Below are 23,703 nucleotides of genomic sequence, written 5' to 3' on the forward strand. Positions count from 1 at the left end.
TGTGTTACTGACTGTATCTCTACTGATGTTAATCCAGCTCCCTCACACTGTCACTCAGTAACCCCTCTCCCCCAGCACCCTGTGTTACTGACTGTATCTCTACTGATGTTAATCCAGCTCCCTCACACTGTCACTCAGTAACCCCTCTCCCCCAGCTCCCTCACACTGTCACTCAGTAACCCCTCTCCCCCAGCACCGTGTTACTGACTGTATCTCTACTGATGTTAATCCAGCTCCCTCACACTGTCACTCAGTAACCCCTCTCCCCCAGCGCCCTGTGTTACTGACTGTATCTCTACTGATGTTAATCCAGCTCGCTCACACTGTCACTCAGTAACCCCTCTCCCCCAGCACCCTGTGTTACTGACTGTATCTCTACTGATGTTAATCCAGCTCCCTCACACTGTCACTCAGTAACCCCTCTCCCCAGCACCCTGTGTTACTGACTGTATCTCTACTGATGTTAATCCAGCTCCCTCACACTGTCACTCAGTAACCCCTCTCCCCCAGCACCCCGTGTTACTGTCTGTATCTCTACTGATGTTAATCCAGCTCCCTCACACTGTCACTCAGTAACCCCTCTCCCCCAGCTCCCTCACACTGTCACTCAGTAACCACTCTCCCCCAGCACCCTGTGTTACTGACTGTATCTCTACTGATGTTAATCCAGCTCCCTCACACTGTCACTCAGTAACCCCTCTCCCCCAGCACCCTGTGTTACTGACTGTATCTCTACTGATGTTAATCCAGCTCCCTCACACTGTCACTCAGTAACCCCTCTCCCCCAGCACCCCGTGTTACTGTCTGTATCTCTACTGATGTTAATCCAGCTCCCTCACACTGTCACTCAGTAACCCCTCTCCCCCAGCTCCCTCACACTGTCACTCAGTAACCACTCTCCCCCAGCACCCTGTGTTACTGACTGTATCTCTACTGATGTTAATCCAGCTCCCTCACACTGTCACTCAGTAACCCCTCTCCCCCAGCACCGTGTGTTACTGACTGTATCTCTACTGATGTTAATCCAGCTCCCTCACACTGTCACTCAGTAACCCCTCTCCCCCAGCACCCTGTGTTACTGACTGTATCTCTACTGATGTTAATCCAGCTCCCTCACACTGTCACTCAGTAACCCCTCTCCCCCAGCACCCTGTGTTACTGACTGTATCTCTACTGATGTTAATCCAGCTCCCCCACACTGTCACTCAGTAACCCCTCTCCCCCAGCACCCTGTGTTACTGACTGTATCTCTACTGATGATAATCCAGCTCTCTCACACTGTCACTCAGTAACCCCTCTCCCCCAGCACCTTGTGTTACTGACTGTATCTCTACTGATGTTAATCCAGCTCCCTCACACTGTCACTCAGTAACCCCTCTCCCCCAGCACCCTGTGTTACTGACTGTATCTCTACTGATGTTAATCCAGCTCCCTCACACTGTCACTCAGTAACCCCTCTCCCCCAGCACCCTGTGTTACTGACTGTATCTCTACTGATGTTAATCCAGCTCCCTCACACTGTCACTCAGTAACCACTCTCCCCCAGCACCCTGTGTTACTGACTGTATCTCTACTGATGTTAATCCAGCTCCCTCACACTGTCACTCAGTAACCCCTCTCCCCAGCACCATGTGTTACTGACTGTATCTCTACTGATGTTAATCCAGCTCCCTCACACTGTCACTCAGTAACCCCTCTCCCCCAGCACCCTGTGTTACTGACTGTATCTCTACTGATGTTAATCCAGCTCCCTCACACTGTCACTCAGTAACCCCTCTCCCCCAGCACCCTGTGTTACTGACTGTATCTCTACTGATGATAATCCAGCTCTCTCACACTGTCACTCAGTAACCCCTCTCCCCCAGCACCTTGTGTTACTGACTGTATCTCTACTGATGTTAATCCAGCTCCCTCACACTGTCACTCAGTAACCCCTCTCCCCCAGCACCCTGTGTTACTGACTGTATCTCTACTGATGTTAATCCAGCTCCCTCACACTGTCACTCAGTAACCCCTCTCCCCCAGCACCCTGTGTTACTGACTGTATCTCTACTGATGTTAATCCAGCTCCCTCACACTGTCACTCAGTAACCCCTCTCCCCCAGCACCCTGTGTTACTGACTGTATCTCTACTGATGTTAATCCAGCTCCCTCACACTGTCACTCAGTAACCCCTCTCCCCAGCACCATGTGTTACTGACTGTATCTCTACTGATGTTAATCCAGCTCCCTCACACTGTCACTCAGTAACACCTCTCCCCCAGCACCCTGTGTTACTGACTGTATCTCTACTGATGTTAATCCAGCTCCCTCACACTGTCACTCAGTAACCCCTCTCCCCCAGCACCCTGTGTTACTGACTGTATCTCTACTGATGTTAATCCAGCTCCCTCACACTGTCACTCAGTAACCCCTCTCCCCCAGCACCCTGTGTTACTGACTGTACCTCTACTGATGTTAATCCAGCTCCCTCACACTGTCACTCAGTAACCCCTCTCCCCCAGCACCCTGTGTTACTCACTGTATCTCTACTGATGTTAATCCAGCTCCCTCACACTGTCACTCAGTAACCCCTCTCCCCCAGCACCCTGTGTTACTGACTGTATCTCTACTGATGTTAATCCAGCTCCCTCACACTGTCACTCAGTAACCCCTCTCCCCCAGCACCCTGTGTTACTGACTGTATCTCTACTGATGTTAATCCAGCTCCCTCACACTGTCACTCAGTAACCCCTCTCCCCCAGCACCCTGTGTTACTGACTGTACCTCTACTGATGTTAATCCAGCTCCCTCACACTGTCACTCAGTAACCCCTCTCCCCCAGCACCCTGTGTTACTCACTGTATCTCTACTGATGTTAATCCAGCTCCCTCACACTGTCACTCAGTAACCCCTCTCCCCCAGCACCCTGTGTTACTGACTGTATCTCTACTGATGTTAATCCAGCTCCCTCACACTGTCACTCAGTAACCCCTCTCCCCCAGCTCCCTCACACTGTCACTCAGTAACCGCTCTCCCCCAGCACCCTGTGTTACTCACTGTATCTCTACTGATGTTAATCCAGCTCCCTCACACTGTCACTCAGTAACCCCTCTCCCCCAGCTCCCTCACACTGTCACTCAGTAACCGCTCTCCCCCAGCACCCTGTGTTACTGACTGTACCTCTACTGATGTTAATCCAGCTCCCTCACACTGTCACTCAGTAACCCCTCTCCCCCAGCACCCTGTGTTACTCACTGTATCTCTACTGATGTTAATCCAGCTCCCTCACACTGTCACTCAGTAACCCCTCTCCCCCAGCACCCTGTGTTACTGACTGTATCTCTACTGATGTTAATCCAGCTCCCTCACACTGTCACTCAGTAACCCCTCTCCCCCAGCACCCTGTGTTACTGACTGTATCTCTACTGATGTTAATCCAGCTCCCTCACACTGTCACTCAGTAACCCCTCTCCCCCAGCACCCTGTGTTACTGACTGTACCTCTACTGATGTTAATCCAGCTCCCTCACACTGTCACTCAGTAACCCCTCTCCCCCAGCACCCTGTGTTACTCACTGTATCTCTACTGATGTTAATCCAGCTCCCTCACACTGTCACTCAGTAACCCCTCTCCCCCAGCACCCTGTGTTACTGACTGTATCTCTACTGATGTTAATCCAGCTCCCTCACACTGTCACTCAGTAATCCGTCTCCCCCAGCACCCTGTGTTACTGACTGTATCTCTACTGATGTTAATCCAGCTCCCTCACACTGTCACTCAGTAACCCCTCTCCCCCAGCACCCTGTGTTACTGACTGTATCTCTACTGATGTTAATCCAGCTCCCTCACACTGTCACTCAGTAACCCCTCTCCCCAGCACCCTGTGTTACTGACTGTATCTCTACTGATGTTAATCCAGCTCCCTCACACTGTCACTCAGTAACCCCTCTCCCCCAGCACCCTGTGTTACTGACTGTATCTCTACTGATGTTAATCCAGCTCCCTCACACTGTCACTCAGTAACCCCTCTCCCCCAGCACCCTGTGTTACTGACTGTATCTCTACTGATGTTAATCCAGCTCCCTCACACTGTCACTCAGTAACCCCTCTCCCCCAGCACCCTGTGTTACTGACTGTATCTCTACTGATGTTAATCCAGCTCCCTCACACTGTCACTCAGTAACCCCTCTCCCCCAGCACCCTGTGTTACTGACTGTATCTCTACTGATGTTAATCCAGCTCCCTCACACTGTCACTCAGTAACCCCTCTCCCCCAGCGCCCTGTGTTACTGACTGTATCTCTACTGATGTTAATCCAGCTCCCTCGCACTGTCACTCAGTAACCCCTCTCCCCCAGCTCCCTCACACTGTCACTCAGTAACCCCTCTCCCCCAGCACCCTGTGTTACTGACTGTATCTCTACTGATGTTAATCCAGCTCCCTCACACTGTCACTCAGTAACCCCTCTCCCCCAGCACCCTGTGTTACTGACTGTATCTCTACTGATGTTAATCCAGCTCCCTCACACTGTCACTCAGTATCTGTATCTCTACCTTCACCCAGCCCGTTTGTCTGCTGGTCCTTCTCTCCTTCATCCTTTGCAACTTCTTCGTCGCCCTCGTCATTATCCTCTTCCTCCTCCTCCTCCTCGGACGTTGGTCGGGACACGTACCGTCTGCACAAGAGAAAGCGGTTCACAATACACATTTCATGTTGGAAGGCAACCTCCTGCTATAGTTTCATGGTTCGCATTTCTCCCTATCCGCTGGGGTCATCAGACAGTGCTGCACTCCCTCAGTACTGACCCTCTGACAGTGCGGCACTCCCTCAGCACTGACCCTCTGACAGTGCGGCACTCCCTCAGTACTGACTCTCTGACAGTGCTGCACTCCCTCAGTACTGACCCTCTGACAGTGCGGCACTCCCTCAGTACTGACCCTCTGACAGTGCTGCACTCCCTCAGTACTGACCCTCTGACAGTGCGGCACTCCCTCAGCACTGACCCTCTGACAGTGCGGCACTCCCTCAGCACTGACCCTCAGAGCGCTGCACTCCCTCAGTACTGACCCTCTGACAGTGCGGCACTCCCTCAGCACTGACCCTCTGACAGTGCGGCACTCCCTCAGTACTGACCCTCTGACAGTGCGGCACTCCCTCAGTACTGACCCTCTGACAGTGCGGCACTCCCTCAGCACTGACCCTCTGACAGTGCAGCACTCCCTCAGTACTGACCCTCTGACAGTGCAGCACTCCCTCAGTACTGACCCTCTGACAGTGCGGCACTCCCTCAGTGCTGACCCTCTGACATGTGCGGCACTCCCTCAGTACTGACCCTCTGACAGTGCGGCACTCCCTCAGTACTGACCCTCTGACAGTGCGGCACTCCCTCAGTACTGACCCTCTGACAGTGCAGCACTCCCTCAGTACTGACCCTCAGAGCGCTGCACTCCCTCAGTACTGACACTCTGACAGTGCGGCACTCCCTCAGTACTGACCCTCTGACAGTGCGGCACTCCCTCAGCACTGACCCTCTGACAGTGCGGCACTCCCTCAGTACTGACCCTCTGACAGTGCAGCACTCCCTCAGTACTGACCCTCTGACAGTGCGGCACTCCCTCAGTACTGACCCTCTGACAGTGCAGCACTCCCTCAGTACTGACCCTCTGACAGTGCGGCACTCCCTCAGTACTGACCCTCTGACAGTGCAGCACTCCCTCAGTACTGACCCTCAGAGCGCTGCACCCTCAGTACTGGGACAGTGCGGCACTCCCTCAGCAGCTGACTCCTCAGACTGCTGACAGTGCGGCACTCCCTCAGTACTGACCCTCTGACAGTGCGCACGTCTGCCCTCAGCCTATACAGTGGACGCAGTACTGACCTCTGACAGTGCGGCACTCCCTCAGTACTGACCCTCTGAACAGTGCGGCACTCCCTCAGTACTGACCCTCCGACAGTGCGGCACTCCCTCAGTACTGACCCTCTGACAGTGCGGCGCTCCCTCAGTACTGACCCTCTGACAGTGCGGCACTCCCTCAGTACTGACCCTCTGACAGTGTAGCACTCCCTCAGTACTCACCCTCTGACAGTGCGGCACTCCCTCAGTACTGACCCTCTCACAGTGCAACACTCCCTCATTACTGACCCTCTGACAGTGCGGCACTCCCTCAGTACTGACCCTCTGACAGTGCAGCACTCCCTCAGTACTGACCCTCTGACAGTGCAGCACTCCCTCAGTACTGACCCTCTGACAGTGCAGCACTCCCTCAGTACTGACCCTCTGACTGTGCAGCACTCCCTCAGTACTGACCCTCTGACTGTGCGGCACTCCCTCAGTACTGACCCTCTGACAGTGCGGCGCTCCCTCAGTACTGACTCTCTGACAGTGCAGCACTCCCTCAGCACAGACCCTCCGAAAGTGCGGCACTCCCTCAGGACTGACCCTCGGACAGTGCGGCACTCCCTCAGCACTGACCCTCTGACAGTGCAGCATTCCCTCATACTGACCCTCTGACAGTGCAGCACTCCCTCAGTACTGACCCTCTGACAGTGCAGCACTCCCTCAGTACTGACCCTCTGACAGTGCGGCACTCCCTCAGTACTGACCCTCTGACAGTGCGGCACTCCCTCAGTACTGACCCTCTGACAGTGCGGCACTCCCTCAGTACTGACCCTCTGACAGTGCGGCGCTCCCTCAGTACTGACCCTCTGACAGTGCGGCGCTCCCTCAGTACTGACCCTCTGACAGTGCAGCACTCCCTCAGTACTGACTCTCTGACAGTGCAGCACTCCCTCAGCACAGACCCTCCGAAAGTGCGGCACTCCCTCAGGACTGACCCTCGGACAGTGCGGCACTCCCTCAGCACTGACCCTCTGACAGTGCAGCATTCCCTCATACTGACCCTCTGACAGTGCAGCACTCCCTCAGTACTGACCCTCTGACAGTGCAGCACTCCCTCAGTACTGACCCTCTGACAGTGCGGCACTCCCTCAGTACTGACCCTCTGACAGTGCGGCACTCCCTCAGTACTGACCCTCCGACAGTGCGGCACTCCCTCAGTACTGACCCTCTGACAGTGCGGCGCTCCCTCAGTACTGACCCTCTGACAGTGCGGCACTCCCTCAGTACTGACCCTCTGACAGTGCGGCACTCCCTCAGTGCTGACCCTCTGACATGTGCGGCACTCCCTCAGTACTGACCCTCTGACAGTGCGGCACTCCCTCAGTACCGACCCTCTGACAGTGCAGCACTACCTCAGTACTGACCCTCTGACAGTGCGGCACTCCCTCAGTACTGACCCTCTGACAGTGCGGCACTCCCTCAGTACTGACCCTCTGACAGTGCGGCACTCCCTCAGTACTGACCCTCCGACAGTGCGGCACTCCCTCAGTACTGCCCCTCCGACAGTGCGGCACTCCCTCAGTACTGACCCTCTGACAGTGCGGCACTCCCTCAGTACTGACCCTCCGACAGTGCGGCACTCCCTCAGTACTGACCCTCTGACAGTGCGGCACTCCCTCAGTACTGACCCTCCGACAGTGCGGCACTCCCTCAGTACTGCCCCTCCGACAGTGCGGCACTCCCTCAGTACTGACCCTCTGACAGTGCGGCACTCCCTCAGTACTGACCCTCTGACAGTGCAGCACTCCCTCAGTACTGACCCTCTGACAGTGCGGCGCTCCCTCAGTACTGACCCTCCGACAGTGCGGCACTCCCTCAGTACTGACCCTCTGACAGTGCAGCACTCCCTCAGTACTGACCCTCTGACAGTGCGGCACTCCCTCAGTACTGACCCTCTGACAGTGCGGCACTCCCTCAGTACTGACCCTCTGACAGTGCGGCACTCCCTCAGTACTGACCCTCTGACAGTGCGGCACTCCCTCAGTACTGACCCTCTGACAGTGCGGCACTCCCTCAGTACTGACCCTCTGACAGTGCAGCACTCCCTCAGTGCTGACCCTCTGACAGTGCGGCACTCCCTCAGTACTGACCCTCTGACAGTGCAGCACTCCCTCAGTACTGACCCTCTGACAGTGCGGCACTCCCTCAGTACTGACCCTCTGACAGTGCGGCACTCCCTCAGTACTGACCCTCTGACAGTGCGGCACTCCCTCAGTACTGACCCTCTGACAGTGCAGCACTCCCTCAGTACTGACCCTCTGACAGTGCGGCACTCCCTCAGTACTGACCCTCTGACAGTGCAGCACTCCCTCAGTACTGACCCACTGACAGTGCGGCACTCCCTCAGTACTGACCCTCTGACAGTGCGGCACTCCCTCAGTACTGACCCTCTGACAGTGCAGCACTCCCTCAGTACTGACCCTCTGACAGTGCGGCACTCCCTCAGTACTGACCCTCTGACAGTGCGGCGCTCCCTCAGTACTGACCCTCTGACAGTGCAGCACTCCCTCAGTCCTGACCCTCTGACAGTGCGGCACTCCCTCAGTACTGACCCTCTGACAGTGCGGCACTCCCTCAGTACTGACCCTCTGACAGTGCGGCACTCCCTCAGTACTGACCCTCTGACAGTGCAGCACTCCCTCAGTACTGACCCTCTGACAGTGCAGCACTCCCTCAGTACTGACCCTCTGACAGTGCAGCACTCCCTCAGTACTGACCCTCTGACAGTGCAGCGCTCCCTCAGTACTGACCCTCTGACAGTGCGGCACTCCCTCAGTACTGACCCTCTGACAGTGCGGCACTCCCTCAGTACTGACCCCCTGACAGTGCGGCACTCCCTCAGTACTGACCCTCTGACAGTGCGGCACTCCCTCAGTACTGACCCTCTGACAGTGCAGCACTCCCTCAGTACTGACCCTCTGACAGTGCGGCGCTCCCTCAGTACTGACCCTCTGACAGTGCGGCACTCCCTCAGTACTGACCCTCTGACAGTGCTGCGCTCCCTTACTTCAGGTTTAAAATTCAGAGACACGTACGCGAGTCGATCGAGAAGGATCTCGTACAGGACTTCCCAGGATAGCTGAGATCTCCGGACTGACAGCAGCAGTGGGTGTCCAAACATGTACGTGGATGTGCTGTAGTCTCTGTAGCTCATCCTCTCCCTGAAGTAGATGGGCAGGATCACTTCATCATTCTCCTCCTCATCCTCCACGCTTTCAGTCACCTCAAAACTGTAATCAAGGGGAGAGAGAGACAGGGGGACAGAGACAGGGGGAGAGAGCGAGAGACGGGGGAGAGACAGAGAGAGAGAGAGAGAGAGAGCGAGAGACGGGGGATAGACAGAGGGAGAGAGGAAGGGGGGGAAGAGAGAGAGAGAGAGATGGGGGAGGGAGACGGGGAGAGAGCGAGAGATGGTGTAGAGGCAGAGGGAGGGAGGGAGAGCGAGAGGGAGAGACAGGGGAGGGAGATAGGGGGAGAGTGAGAGATGGGGGAGAGACAGAGGGAGGGAGGGAGAGAGAGGGGGAGAGACAGGGGAGGGAGTTAGGGGGAGAGAGCGAGAGATGGGGGAGAGACGGAGGGAGGGAGTGAGAGAGATAGAGAGACAGCAGGAGGGCGAATGGGAGACAGGGAGAGAAAGACAGAGACAGAGAGAGAGAGAGAGAGACAGAGAGAGAGAGACAGAGAGAGAGACAGAGAGAGATAGAGAGACAGAGAGACAGAGATATAGAGAGACAGACAGAGAGAGAGAGAGACAGAGAGAGAGAGAGAGAGAGACAGAGACAGAGACAGAGACAGAGACAGAGACAGAGACACAGAGACAGAGAGACAGAGAGAGAGAGAGAGAGAGAGAGAGAGAGAGAGGAGTGGGTGGGTGGGGGGGGGGGATTTATTGTTAACATGGTACGATAATCGGCAGTCCCGGTTAATTCCTGATCGAGACGGAGCCAATGGGTTTGCCACAGCCAGATGCAGACACCCGCTGCCATCCTGCTCAGCGACACTATCATTCGCTCCCCTGCCCCCCCACCCCCGTCGCTCCCCTGCCCCCCGACCCCTCCACCCCCCGTCGCTCCCCTGCCCCCCCGACGCTCCCCTGCCCCCCCACCCCCGTCGCTCCCCTGCCCCCCCGACCCCTCCACCCCCATCGCTCCCCTGCCCCCCCACCCCCGACGCTCCCCTGCCCCCCCACCCCCGTCGCTCCCCTGCCCCCCCCCACCCCCGTCGCTCCCCTGCCCCCCCACCCCCGTCGCTCCCCTGACCCCCCCCGACCACTCCACCCCCGTCGCTCCCCTGCCCACCCCCCTCCCCTGCCCCCCTCCCCCACCCCCGCAAGCTCCTGTGCACTCCCCCCCCCCACCCACCTCCGTGCCCCTCAGCTGTGTGGGTGGTTGGGCTGAATGGAGGTTGCCGGGGCGTCCTGGTCCTTGAATCATTGCAGACTCAGGGAGATCAGATAGGACTACGCAGTGTCGGGCAGCGGTCAGGGTGAACTCTGCAGCCTGGGGCAGCGGTCAGGGTGAACTCTGCAGCCTGGGGCAGCTGTCAGGCAGCGGTCAGGGTGAACTCTGCAGCCTGGGCAGCGGTCAGAGAGAACTCTGCAGCCTGGGCAGCGGCCAGAGAGAACTCTGCAACCTCGGGCAGCGGTCAGAGAGAACTCTGCAGCCTGGGGCAGCTGTCAGGCAGCGGTCAGGGTGAACTCTGCAGCCTGGGCAGCGGTCAGAGAGAACTCTGCAGCCTGGGCAGCGGCCAGAGAGAACTCTGCAGCCTGGGGCAGCGGTCAGAGAGAACTCTGCAGCCTGGGCAGCGGTCAGGGTGAACTCTGCAGCCTGGGCAGCGGTCAGAGAGAACTCTGCAGCCTGGGCAGCGGCCAGAGAGAACTCTGCAACCTCGGGCAGCGGTCAGAGAGAACTCTGCAGCCTGGGGCAGCGGTCAGAGAGAACTCTGCAGCCTGGGCAGCGGTCAGGGTGAACTCTGCAGCCTGGGGCAGCGGTCAGAGAGAACTCTGCAGCCTGGGCAGCGGTCAGGGTGAACTCTGCAGCCTGGGGCAGCGGTCAGAGAGAACTCTGCAGCCTGGGGCAGCGGTCAGGGTGAACTCTGCAGCCTGGGCAGCGGTCAGAGAGAACTCTGCAGCCTGGGGCAGCGGTCAGGGTGAACTCTGCAGCCTGGGGCAGCGGTCAGGGTGAACTCTGCAGCCTGGGGCAGCGGTCAGGGTGAACTCTGCAGCCTGGGGCAGCGGTCAGGGTGAACTCTGCAGCCTGGGGCAGCGGTCAGGCAGCGGTCAGGGTGAACTCTGCAGCCTGGGGCAGCGGTCAGGGTGAACTCTGCAGCCTGGGGCAGCGGTCAGAGAGAACTCTGCAGCCTGGGTAGCGGTCAGGGTGAACTCTGCAGCCTGGGGCAGCGGTCAGGGTGAACTCTGCAGCCTGGGCAGCGGTCAGGGTGAACTCTGCAGCCTGGGGCAGCGGTCAGAGAGAACTCTGCAGCCTGGGCAGCGGTCAGGGTGAACTCTGCAGCCTCGGTCAGCGGTCAGGGTGAATTGTGCAGCCTGGGGCAGCGGTCAGGGTGAACTCTGCAGCCTGGGGCAGCGGTCAGGGTGAACTCTGCAGCCTGGGGCAGCGGTCAGGGTGAACTCTGCAGCCTGGGGTAGCGGTCAGGGTGAACTCTGCAGCCTTCAGCAGCGGTCAGGGTGAACTCTGCAGCCTGGGGCAGCGGTCAGGATGAACTCTGCAGCCTGGGCAGCGGTCAGGGTGAACTCTGCAGCCTCGGGCAGCGGTCAGGATCAACTCTGCAGCCTGGGCAGCGGTCAGGGTGAACTCTGCAGCCTCGGGCAGCGGTCAGGGTGAACTCTGCAGCCTGGGGCAGCGGTCAGGGTGAACTCTGCAGCCTGGGGCAGCGGTCAGGGTGAACTCTGCAGCCTGGGGCAGCGGTCAGGGTGAACTCTGCAGCCTGGGCAGCGGTCAGGGTGAACTCTGCAGCCTGGGGCAGCGGTCAGGGTGAACTCTGCAGCCTGGGGCAGCGGTCAGGGTGAACTCTGCAGCCTGGGGCAGCGGTCAGGATGAACTCTGCAGCCTGGGGCAGCGGTCAGGATGAACTCTGCAGCCTGGGGCAGCGGTCAGGATGAACTCTGCAGCCAGGGCAGCGGTCAGGGTGAACTCTGCAGCCTGGGGCAGCGGTCAGGGTGAACTCTGCAGCCTGGGGCAGCGGTCAGGGTGAACTCTGCAGCCTCGGGCAGCGGTCAGGGTGAACTCTGCAGCCTGGGCAGCGGTCAGAGAGAACTCTGCAGCCTGGGCAGCGGTCAGGGTGAACTCTGCAGCCTCGGGCAGCGGTCAGAGAGAACTCTGCAGCTTGGGGCAGCGGTCAGGCAGCGGTCAGGGTGAACTCTGCAGCCTGGGGCAGCGGTCAGAGAGAACTCTGCAGCCTGGGGCAGCGGTCAGAGAGAACTCTGCAGCCTGGGCAGCGGTCAGGGTGAACTCTGCAGCCTGGGGCAGCGGTCAGAGAGAACTCTGCAGCCTGGGCAGCGGTCAGGGTGAACTCTGCAGCCTGGGCAGAGGTCAGGGTGAACTCTGCAGCCTCGGGCAGCGGTCAGGCAGCGGTCAGGGTGAACTCTGCAGCCTGGGGCAGCGGTCAGGGTGAACTCTGCAGCCTGGGGCAGCGGTCAGGGTGAACTCTGCAGCCTCGGGCAGCGGTCAGGGTGAACTCTGCAGCCTGGGGCAGCGGTCAGGGTGAACTCTGCAGCCTGGGGCAGCGGTCAGGGTGAACTCTGCAGCCTGGGGCAGCGGTCAGGGTGAACTCTGCAGCCTCGGGCAGCGGTCAGGCAGCGGTCAGGGTGAACTCTGCAGCCTGGGCAGCGGTCAGAGAGAACTCTGCAGCCCGGGGCAGCGGTCAGAGAGAACTCTGCAGCCTGGGCAGCGGCCAGAGAGAACTCTGCAGCTTGGGGCAGCGGTCAGAGAGAACTCTGCAGCCTGGGCAGCGGTCAGGGTGAACTCTGCAGCCTCGGGCAGCGGTCAGAGAGAACTCTGCAGCTTGGGGCAGCGGTCAGGCAGCGGTCAGGGTGAACTCTGCAGCCTGGGGCAGCGGTCAGGGTGAACTCTGCAGCCTGGGGCAGCGGTCAGAGAGAACTCTGCAGCCTGGGCAGCGGTCAGGGTGAACTCTGAGGCCTGGGCAGAGGTCAGGGTGAACTCTGCAGCCTGGGCAGAGGTCAGGGTGAACTCTGCAGCCTCGGGCAGCGGTCAGGCAGCGGTCAGGGTGAACTCTGCAGCCTGGGGCAGCGGTCAGGGTGAACTCTGCAGCCTCGGGCAGCGGTCAGGGTGAACTCTGCAGCCTCAGGCAGCGGTCAGGGTGAACTCTGCAGCCTGGGGCAGCGGTCAGAGAGAACTCTGCAGCCTGGGCAGCGGTCAGGGTGAACTCTGCAGCCTGGGGCAGCGGTCAGGGTGAACTCTGCAGCCTGGGCAGCGGTCAGGGTGAACTCTGCAGCCTGGGGCAGCGGTCAGGGTGAACTCTGCAGCCTGGGCAGCGGTCAGAGAGAACTCTGCAGCCTGGGCAGCGGTCAGGGTGAACTCTGCAGCCTGGGGCAGTGGTCAGGCAGCGGTCAGGGTGAACTCTGCAGCCTGGGGCAGCGGTCAGAGAGAACTCTGCAGCCTGGGGCAGCGGTCAGAGAGAACTCTGCAGCCGGGGCAGCGGTCAGGGTGAACTCTGCAGCCTGGGGCAGCGGTCAGAGAGAACTCTGCAGCTTGGGGCAGCGGTCAGAGAGAACTCTGCAGCCTCGGGCAGCGGTCAGAGAGAACTCTGCAGCTTGGGGCAGCGGTCAGGCAGCGGTCAGGGTGAACTCTGCAGCCTCGGGCAGCGGTCAGGGTGAACTCTGCAGCCTGGGCAGCGGTCAGAGAGAACTCTGCAGCCTCGGGCAGCGGTCAGAGAGAACTCTGCAGCTTGGGGCAGCGGTCAGGCAGCGGTCAGGGTGAACTCTGCAGCCTCGGGCAGCGGTCAGGGTGAACTCTGCAGCCTGGGGCAGCGGTCAGGGTGAACTCTGCAGCCTGGGGCAGCGGTCAGGGTGAACTCTGCAGCCTGGGGCAGCGGTCAGGGTGAACTCTGCAGCCTGGGGCAGCGGTCAGAGAGAACTCTGCAGCCTGGGGCAGCGGTCAGGGTGAACTCTGCAACCTCGGGCAGCGGTCAGGGTGAACTCTGCAGCCTGGGCAGCGGTCAGGGTGAATTGTGCAGCCTGGGGCAGCGGTCAGGGTGAACTCTGCAGCCTGGGGCAGCGGTCAGGGTGAACTCTGCAGCCTGGGGCAGCGGTCAGAGAGAACTCTGCAGCCTGGGGCAGCGGTCAGGGTGAACTCTGCAACCTCGGGCAGCGGTCAGGGTGAACTCTGCAGCCTGGGGCAGCGGTCAGGGTGAACTCTGCAGCCTGGGCAGCGGTCAGGGTGCACTCTGCAGCCTGGGGCAGTGGTCAGGCAGCGGTCAGGGTGAACTCTGCAGCCTGGGCAGCGGTCAGGGTGAACTCTGCAGCCTGGGCAGCGGTCAGAGAGAACTCTGCAGCCTGGGCAGCGGTCAGGGTGAACTCTGCAGCCTGGGGCAGCGGTCAGAGAGAACTCTGCAGCCTGGGCAGCGGTCAGGGTGAACTCTGCAGCCTGGGGCAGCGGTCAGAGAGAACTCTGCAGCCGGGGCAGCGGTCAGGGTGAACTCTGCAGCCCGGGGCAGCGGTCAGGGTGAACTCTGCAGCCTGGGCAGCGGTCAGAGAGAACTCTGCAGCCTGGGCAGCGGTCAGGGTGAACTCTGCAGCCTGGGGCAGCGGTCAGAGAGAACTCTGCAGCTTGGGGCAGCGGTCAGAGAGAACTCTGCAGCCTGGGCAGCGGTCAGAGAGAACTCTGCAGCCTGGGCAGCGGTCAGAGAGAACTCTGCAGCTTGGGGCAGCGGTCAGGCAGCGGTCAGGGTGAACTCTGCAGCCTGGGGCAGCGGTCAGAGAGAACTCTGCAGCCTGGGCAGCGGTCAGGGTGAACTCTGCAGCCTCGGGCAGCGGTCAGGGTGAACTCTGCAGCCTGGGGCAGCGGTCAGAGAGAACTCTGCAGCCTGGGCAGCGGTCAGGGTGAACTCTGCAGCCTGGGCAGCGGTCAGGGTGAACTCTGCAGCCTGGGGCAGCGGTCAGGGTGAACTCTGCAGCCTGGGGCAGCGGTCAGGGTGAACTCTGCAGCCTCGGGCAGCGGTCAGGGTGAACTCTGCAGCCTGGGGCAGCGGTCAGAGAGAACTCTGCAGCCTGGGCAGCGGTCAGAGAGAACTCTGCAGCCTGGGGCAGCGGTCAGGGTGAACTCTGCAGCCTGGGCAGCGGTCAGGGTGAACTCTGCAGCCTGGGGCAGCGGTCAGGGTGAACTCTGCAGCCTGGGGCAGCGGTCAGGCAGCGGTCAGAGAGAACTCTGCAGCCTCGGGCAGCGGTCAGGCAGCGGTCAGAGAGAACTCTGCAGCCTGGGGCAGCGGTCAGGGTGAACTCTGCAGCCTGGGGCAGCGGTCAGGGTGAACTCTGCAGCCTGGGCAGCGGTCAGGGTGAACTCTGCAGCCTGGGGCAGCGGTCAGGGTGAACTCTGCAGCCTGGGGCAGCGGTCAGGCAGCGGTCAGAGAGAACTCTGCAGCCTCGGGCAGCGGTCAGGGTGAACTCTGCAGCCTGGGGCAGCGGTCAGAGAGAACTCTGCAGCCTGGGGCAGCGGTCAGAGAGAACTCTGCAGCCTGGGGCAGCGGTCAGAGAGAACTCTGCAGCCTGGGCAGCGGTCAGGGTGAACTCTGCAGCCTCGGGCAGCGGTCAGGCAGCGGTCAGAGAGAACTCTGCAGCCTGGGCAGCGGTCAGGGTGAACTCTGCAGCCTGGGCAGCGGTCAGGGTGAACTCTGCAGCCTGGGCAGCGGTCAGGGTGAACTCTGCAGCCTGGGCAGCGGTCAGGGTGAACTCTGCAGCCTGGGCAGCGGTCAGGGTGAACTCTGCAGCCTGGGCAGCGGTCAGAGAGAACTCTGCAGCCTCGGGCAGCGGTCAGGGTGAACTCTGCAGCCTGGGCAGCGGTCAGAGAGAACTCTGCAGCCTCGGGCAGCGGTCAGGGTGAACTCTGCAGCCTGGGGCAGCGGTCAGAGAGAACTCTGCAGCCTGGGACAGCGGTCAGGGTGAACTCTGCAGCCTGGGGCAGCGGTCAGGGTGAACTCTGCAGCCTGGGCAGCGGTCAGGGTGAACTCTGCAGCCTGGGCAGCGGTGAGGGTGAACACTGCAGCCTGGGCAGTGGTCAGGGTGAACTCTGCCGCCTGGGGCAGCGGTCAGGGTGAACTCTGCAGTCTCGGGCAGCGGTCAGGGTGAACTCTGCAGTCTCGGGCAGCGGTCAGGGTGAACTCTGCAGCCTGGGGCAGCGGTCAGAGAGAACTCTGCAGCCTGGGGCAGCGGTCAGAGAGAACTCTGCAGCCTGGGCAGCGGTCAGAGAGAACTCTGCAGCCTGGGCAGCGGTCAGGGTGAACTCTGCAGCCTCGGGCAGCGGTCAGGGTGAACTCTGCAGCCTGGGCAGCGGTCAGGGTGAACTCTGCAGCCTGGGGCAGCGGTCAGAGAGAACTCTGCAGCCTGGGCAGCGGTCAGGGTGAACTCTGCAGCCTCGGGCAGCGGTCAGGCAGCGGTCAGGGTGAACTCTGCAGCCTCGGGCAGTGTTCAGAGAGAACTCTGCAGCCTGGGGCAGCGGTCAGGGTGAACTCTGCAGCCTCGGGCAGTGTTCAGAGAGAACTCTGCAGCCTGGGGCAGCGGTCAGGCAGCGGTCAGGGTGAACTCCGCAGCCTCGGGCAGTGTTCAGAGAGAACTCTGCAGCCTCGGACAGCGGTCAGGGTGAACTCTGCAGCCTCGGACAGCGGTCAGGGTGAACTCTGCAGCCTGGGCAGCGGTCAGGGTGAACTCTGCAGCCTCGGACAGCGGTCAGGGTGAACTCTGCAGCCTGGGCAGCGGTCAGGGTGAACTCTGCAGCCTGGGGCAGCGGTCAGAGAGAACTCTGCAGCCTGGCGCAGCGGTCAGGGTGAACTCTGCAGCCTGGGCAGCGGTCAGGGTGAACTCTGCAGCCTCGGACAGCGGTCAGGGTGAACTCTGCAGCCTGGGCAGCGGTCAGGGTGAACTCTGCAGCCTCGGGCAGCGGTCAGGGTGAACTCTGCAGCCTCGGGCAGCGGTCAGGGTGAACTCTGCAGCCTCGGGCAGTGTTCAGAGAGAACTCTGCAGCCTGGGGCAGCGGTCAGGGTGAACTCTGCAGCCTCGGGCAGCGGTCAGGGTGAACTCTGCAGCCCGGGGCAGCGGTCAGGGTGAACTCTGCAGCCTGGGCAGCGGTCAGGGTGAACTCTGCAGCCTCGGGCAGCGGTCAGGGTGAACTCTGCAGCCTGGGCAGCGGTCAGGGTGAACTCTGCAGCCTCGGGCAGCGGTCAGGGTGAACTCTGCAGCCCGGGGCAGCGGTCAGGGTGAACTCTGCAGCCCGGGGCAGCGGTCAGGGTGAACTCTGCAGTCTCGGGCAGCGGTCAGAGAGAACTCTGCAGCCTGGGGCAGCGGTCAGAGAGAACTCTGCAGCCTGGGGCAGCGGTCAGGGTGAACTCTGCAGCCTGGGGCAGCGGTCAGGGTGAACTCTGCAGCCTGGGGCAGCGGTCAGAGAGAACTCTGCAGCCTGGGCAGCGGTCAGGGTGAACTCTGCAGCCTGGGGCAGCGGTCAGAGAGAACTCTGCAGCCTGGGGCAGCGGTCAGGGTGAACTCTGCAACCTCGGGCAGCGGTCAGGGTGAACTCTGCAGCCTGGGCAGCGGTCAGGGTGAATTGTGCAGCCTGGGGCAGCGGTCAGGGTGAACTCTGCAGCCTGGGGCAGCGGTCAGGGTGAACTCTGCAGCCTGGGGCAGCGGTCAGAGAGAACTCTGCAGCCTGGGCAGCGGTCAGGGTGAACTCTGCAGCCTGGGGCAGTGGTCAGGCAGCGGTCAGGGTGAACTCTGCAGCCTGGGCAGCGGTCAGGGTGAACTCTGCAGCCTGGGCAGCGGTCAGAGAGAACTCTGCAGCCTGGGCAGCGGTCAGGGTGAACTCTGCAGCCTGGGGCAGCGGTCAGAGAGAACTCTGCAGCCTGGGCAGCGGTCAGGGTGAACTCTGCAGCCTGGGGCAGCGGTCAGAGAGAACTCTGCAGCCGGGGCAGCGGTCAGGGTGAACTCTGCAGCCCGGGGCAGCGGTCAGGGTGAACTCTGCAGCCTGGGCAGCGGTCAGAGAGAACTCTGCAGCCTGGGCAGCGGTCAGAGAGAACTCTGCAGCCTGGGGCAGCGGTCAGAGAGAACTCTGCAGCTTGGGGCAGCGGTCAGAGAGAACTCTGCAGCCTGGGCAGCGGTCAGAGAGAACTCTGCAGCCTGGGCAGCGGTCAGAGAGAACTCTGCAGCTTGGGGCAGCGGTCAGGCAGAGGTCAGGGTGAACTCTGCAGCCTGGGGCAGCGGTCAGAGAGAACTCTGCAGCCTGGGCAGCGGTCAGGGTGAACTCTGCAGCCTCGGGCAGCGGTCAGGGTGAACTCTGCAGCCTGGGGCAGCGGTCAGAGAGAACTCTGCAGCCTGGGCAGCGGTCAGGGTGAACTCTGCAGCCTGGGCAGCGGTCAGGGTGAACTCTGCAGCCTGGGCAGCGGTCAGGGTGAACTCTGCAGCCTGGGGCAGCGGTCAGGGTGAACTCTGCAGCCTCGGGCAGCGGTCAGGGTGAACTCTGCAGCCTGGGGCAGCGGTCAGAGAGAACTCTGCAGCCTGGGCAGCGGTCAGAGAGAACTCTGCAGCCTGGGGCAGCGGTCAGGGTGAACTCTGCAGCCTGGGCAGCGGTCAGGGTGAACTCTGCAGCCTGGGGCAGCGGTCAGGGTGAACTCTGCAGCCTGGGGCAGCGGTCAGAGAGAACTCTGCAGCCTGGGCAGCGGTCAGGGTGAACTCTGCAGCCTCGGGCAGCGGTCAGGCAGCGGTCAGGGTGAACTCTGCAGCCTGGGGCAGCGGTCAGGGTGAACTCTGCAGCCTGGGGCAGCGGTCAGAGAGAACTCTGCAGCCTGGGGCAGCGGTCAGAGAGAACTCTGCAGCCTGGGGCAGCGGTCAGAGGGAACTCTGCAGCCTGGGCAGCGGTCAGGGTGAACTCTGCAGCCTCGGGCAGCGGTCAGAGAGAACTCTGCAGCCTGGGCAGCGGTCAGGGTGAACTCTGCAGCCTGGGCAGCGGTCAGAGAGAACTCTGCAGCCTGGGGCAGCGGTCAGAGAGAACTCTGCAGCCTGGGCAGCGGTCAGGGTGAACTCTGCAGCCTCGGGCAGCGGTCAGGCAGCGGTCAGAGAGAACTCTGCAGCCTGGGCAGCGGTCAGGGTGAACTCTGCAGCCTGGGCAGCGGTCAGGGTGAACTCTGCAGCCTGGGCAGCGGTCAGGGTGAACTCTGCAGCCTGGGCAGCGGTCAGGGTGAACTCTGCAGCCTGGGCAGCGGTCAGGGTGAACTCTGCAGCCTGGGCAGCGGTCAGGGTGAACTCTGCAGCCTGGGCAGCGGTCAGAGAGAACTCTGCAGCCTCGGGCAGCGGTCAGGGTGAACTCTGCAGCCTGGGCAGCGGTCAGAGAGAACTCTGCAGCCTCGGGCAGCGGTCAGGGTGAACTCTGCAGCCTGGGGCAGCGGTCAGAGAGAACTCTGCAGCCTGGGGCAGCGGTCAGGGTGAACTCTGCAGCCTGGGGCAGCGGTCAGGGTGAACTCTGCAGCCTGGGGCAGCGGTCAGGGTGAACTCTGCAGCCTGGGGCAGCGGTCAGAGAGAACTCTGCAGCCTGGGGCAGCGGTCAGGGTGAACTCTGCAACCTCGGGCAGCGGTCAGGGTGAACTCTGCAGCCTGGGCAGCGGTCAGGGTGAATTGTGCAGCCTGGGGCAGCGGTCAGGGTGAACTCTGCAGCCTGGGGCAGCGGTCAGGGTGAACTCTGCAGCCTGGGGCAGCGGTCAGAGAGAACTCTGCAGCCTGGGCAGCGGTCAGGGTGAACTCTGCAGCCTGGGGCAGTGGTCAGGCAGCGGTCAGGGTGAACTCTGCAGCCTGGGCAGCGGTCAGGGTGAACTCTGCAGCCTGGGCAGCGGTCAGAGAGAACTCTGCAGCCTGGGCAGCGGTCAGGGTGAACTCTGCAGCCTGGGGCAGCGGTCAGAGAGAACTCTGCAGCCTGGGCAGCGGTCAGGGTGAACTCTGCAGCCTGGGGCAGCGGTCAGAGAGAACTCTGCAGCCGGGGCAGCGGTCAGGGTGAACTCTGCAGCCCGGGGCAGCGGTCAGGGTGAACTCTGCAGCCTGGGCAGCGGTCAGAGAGAACTCTGCAGCCTGGGCAGCGGTCAGAGAGAACTCTGCAGCCTGGGGCAGCGGTCAGAGAGAACTCTGCAGCTTGGGGCAGCGGTCAGAGAGAACTCTGCAGCCTGGGCAGCGGTCAGAGAGAACTCTGCAGCCTGGGCAGCGGTCAGAGAGAACTCTGCAGCTTGGGGCAGCGGTCAGGCAGCGGTCAGGGTGAACTCTGCAGCCTGGGGCAGCGGTCAGAGAGAACTCTGCAGCCTGGGCAGCGGTCAGGGTGAACTCTGCAGCCTCGGGCAGCGGTCAGGGTGAACTCTGCAGCCTGGGGCAGCGGTCAGAGAGAACTCTGCAGCCTGGGCAGCGGTCAGGGTGAACTCTGCAGCCTGGGCAGCGGTCAGGGTGAACTCTGCAGCCTGGGCAGCGGTCAGGGTGAACTCTGCAGCCTGGGGCAGCGGTCAGGGTGAACTCTGCAGCCTCGGGCAGCGGTCAGGGTGAACTCTGCAGCCTGGGGCAGCGGTCAGAGAGAACTCTGCAGCCTGGGCAGCGGTCAGAGAGAACTCTGCAGCCTGGGGCAGCGGTCAGGGTGAACTCTGCAGCCTGGGCAGCGGTCAGGGTGAACTCTGCAGCCTGGGGCAGCGGTCAGGGTGAACTCTGCAGCCTGGGGCAGCGGTCAGAGAGAACTCTGCAGCCTGGGCAGCGGTCAGGGTGAACTCTGCAGCCTCGGGCAGCGGTCAGGCAGCGGTCAGGGTGAACTCTGCAGCCTGGGGCAGCGGTCAGGGTGAACTCTGCAGCCTGGGGCAGCGGTCAGAGAGAACTCTGCAGCCTGGGGCAGCGGTCAGAGAGAACTCTGCAGCCTGGGGCAGCGGTCAGAGGGAACTCTGCAGCCTGGGCAGCGGTCAGGGTGAACTCTGCAGCCTCGGGCAGCGGTCAGGCAGCGGTCAGAGAGAACTCTGCAGCCTGGGCAGCGGTCAGGGTGAACTCTGCAGCCTGGGCAGCGGTCAGAGAGAACTCTGCAGCCTGGGGCAGCGGTCAGAGAGAACTCTGCAGCCTGGGCAGCGGTCAGGGTGAACTCTGCAGCCTCGGGCAGCGGTCAGGCAGCGGTCAGAGAGAACTCTGCAGCCTGGGCAGCGGTCAGGGTGAACTCTGCAGCCTGGGCAGCGGTCAGGGTGAACTCTGCAGCCTGGGCAGCGGTCAGGGTGAACTCTGCAGCCTGGGCAGCGGTCAGGGTGAACTCTGCAGCCTGGGCAGCGGTCAGGGTGAACTCTGCAGCCTGGGCAGCGGTCAGGGTGAACTCTGCAGCCTGGGCAGCGGTCAGAGAGAACTCTGCAGCCTCGGGCAGCGGTCAGGGTGAACTCTGCAGCCTGGGCAGCGGTCAGAGAGAACTCTGCAGCCTCGGGCAGCGGTCAGGGTGAACTCTGCAGCCTGGGGCAGCGGTCAGAGAGAACTCTGCAGCCTGGGGCAGCGGTCAGGGTGAACTCTGCAGCCTGGGGCAGCGGTCAGGGTGAACTCTGCAGCCTGGGGCAGCGGTCAGGGTGAACTCTGCAGCCTGGGCAGCGGTCAGGGTGAACTCTGCAGCCTGGGCAGCGGTGAGGGTGAACACTGCAGCCTGGGCAGCGGTCAGGGTGAACTCTGCCGCCTGGGGCAGCGGTCAGGGTGAACTCTGCAGTCTCGGGCAGCGGTCAGGGTGAACTCTGCAGCCTGGGGCAGCGGTCAGAGAGAACTCTGCAGCCTGGGCAGCGGTCAGAGAGAACTCTGCAGCCTGGGCAGCGGTCAGGGTGAACTCTGCAGCCTCGGGCAGCGGTCAGGGTGAACTCTGCAGCCTGGGCAGCGGTCAGGGTGAACTCTGCAGCCTGGGGCAGCGGTCAGAGAGAACTCTGCAGCCTGGGCAGCGGTCAGGGTGAACTCTGCAGCCTCGGGCAGCGGTCAGGCAGCGGTCAGGGTGAACTCTGCAGCCTGGGGCAGCGGTCAGGCAGCGGTCAGGGTGAACTCCGCAGCCTCGGGCAGTGTTCAGAGAGAACTCTGCAGCCTGGGGCAGCGGTCAGAGAGAACTCTGCAGCCTGGGCAGCGGTCAGAGAGAACTCTGCAGTCTCGGGCAGCGGTCAGAGAGAACTCTGCAGCCTGGGGCAGCGGTCAGAGAGAACTCTGCAGCCTGGGCAGCGGTCAGAGAGAACTCTGCAGCCTGGGCAGCGGTCAGGGTGAACTCTGCAGCCTGGGGCAGCGGTCAGGGTGAACTCTGCAGCCTGGGCAGCGGTCAGTGTGAACTCTGCAGCCCGGGGCAGCGGTCAGGGTGAACTCTGCAGCCTGGGGCAGCGGTCAGAGAGAACTCTGCAGCCTGGGGCAGCGGTCAGGGTGAACTCTGCAGCCTGGGGCAGCGGTCAGAGAGAACTCTGCAGCCTGGGCAGCGGTCAGAGAGAACTCTGCAGCTTGGGGCAGCGGTCAGAGAGAACTCTGCAGCCTGGGCAGCGGTCAGGGTGAACTCTGCAGCCTGGGGCAGCGGTCAGGGTGAACTCTGCAGCCTGGGCAGCGGTCAGAGAGAACTCTGCAGCCTCGGGCAGTGGTCAGGGTGAACTCTGCAGCCTGGGGCAGCGGTCAGGGTGAACTCTGCAGCCTGGGGCAGCGGTCAGGGTGAACTCTGCAGCCTGGGGCAGCGGTCAGGGTGAACTCTGCAGCCTGGGCAGCGGTCAGGGTGAACTCTGCAGCCTGGGGCAGCAGTCAGGATGAACTCTGCAGCCTGGGCAGCGGTCAGAGAGAACTCTGCAGCCTCGGGCAGCGGTCAGGGTGAACTCTGCAGCCTGGGGCAGCGGTCAGGGTGAACTCTGCAGCCCGGGGCAGCGGTCAGGCAGCGGTCAGGGTGAACTCTGCAGCCTGGGGCAGCGGTCAGGGTGAACTCTGCAGCCTGGGCAGCGGTCAGGGTGAACTCTGCAGCCTGGGCAGCGGTCAGGGTGAACTCTGCAGCCTGGGGCAGCGGTCAGGGTGAACTCTGCAGCCCGGGGCAGCGGTCAGGGTGAACTCTGCAGCCTGGGCAGCGGTCAGGGGTGAACTCTGCAGCCTGGGGCAGCGGTCAGGGTGAACTCTGCAGCCTGGGGCAGCGGTCAGGGTGAACCGAGGTTGTGGACAGAGCGGCAGAGAGTTTGCAGGGAGGGGGGCTGGAGTCAGCAGTTAGAGAGGAGGGGTGAGGAGCGGGGATCGAATATCTGGAGGGGTGGCTGCCAGCTCCACTCACACGAAGATATCGTCGCGGTCCAGGATTGAGCTCAACAAGTCTTCACGCTGGAAGATCTTGTAGAATCGATGATTGAAGACATCGGCTGCGAGTAACTGACGAAGAAAAAACAGAAAACAGGGTTCAGATTGACAGGAATACCCCCCCCCACACACATTCCCCACCCAGAGCGGACACCCTCCCCCGCTGCTCAGCGGAAACTCCCAGCCTCTTTCAGACACACACGGCGAGGTGGGGGTAAGATGAGGGGTTAGGACGGGGCGCGAGGCATCGAGCTGTTCCCTGCAAGCAGGATGTGTCTTTCAGACTCTCAGGCAGGCCTGTGTGGGGTTGTTAAGCCAC

General features: G+C 61.7%; 1 protein-coding gene across 1 annotated transcript in view; it reads right to left on the reverse strand.

Moving 5' to 3' along the window:
• LOC140406606 (ubiquitin carboxyl-terminal hydrolase 11-like) overlaps nt 1–23,456 on the reverse strand; it is a gene marked incomplete at its 5' end in the record, with an annotated part of 95,524 nt that extends 72,068 nt beyond the window's left edge. The window contains 3 exons of the mRNA XM_072494603.1: nt 4,536–4,657; nt 8,917–9,111; nt 23,362–23,456. Of these exons, the coding sequence (XP_072350704.1) occupies nt 4,536–4,657; nt 8,917–9,111; nt 23,362–23,456 (412 nt within the window). The remainder of the gene's footprint in view (nt 1–4,535; nt 4,658–8,916; nt 9,112–23,361) is intronic.
• Nucleotides 23,457–23,703: the final 247 nt, after the last annotated feature.

Source organism: Scyliorhinus torazame, unplaced genomic scaffold, assembly GCF_047496885.1.
Source record: "Scyliorhinus torazame isolate Kashiwa2021f unplaced genomic scaffold, sScyTor2.1 scaffold_707, whole genome shotgun sequence".
Taxonomy (NCBI): domain Eukaryota; kingdom Metazoa; phylum Chordata; class Chondrichthyes; order Carcharhiniformes; family Scyliorhinidae; genus Scyliorhinus; species Scyliorhinus torazame.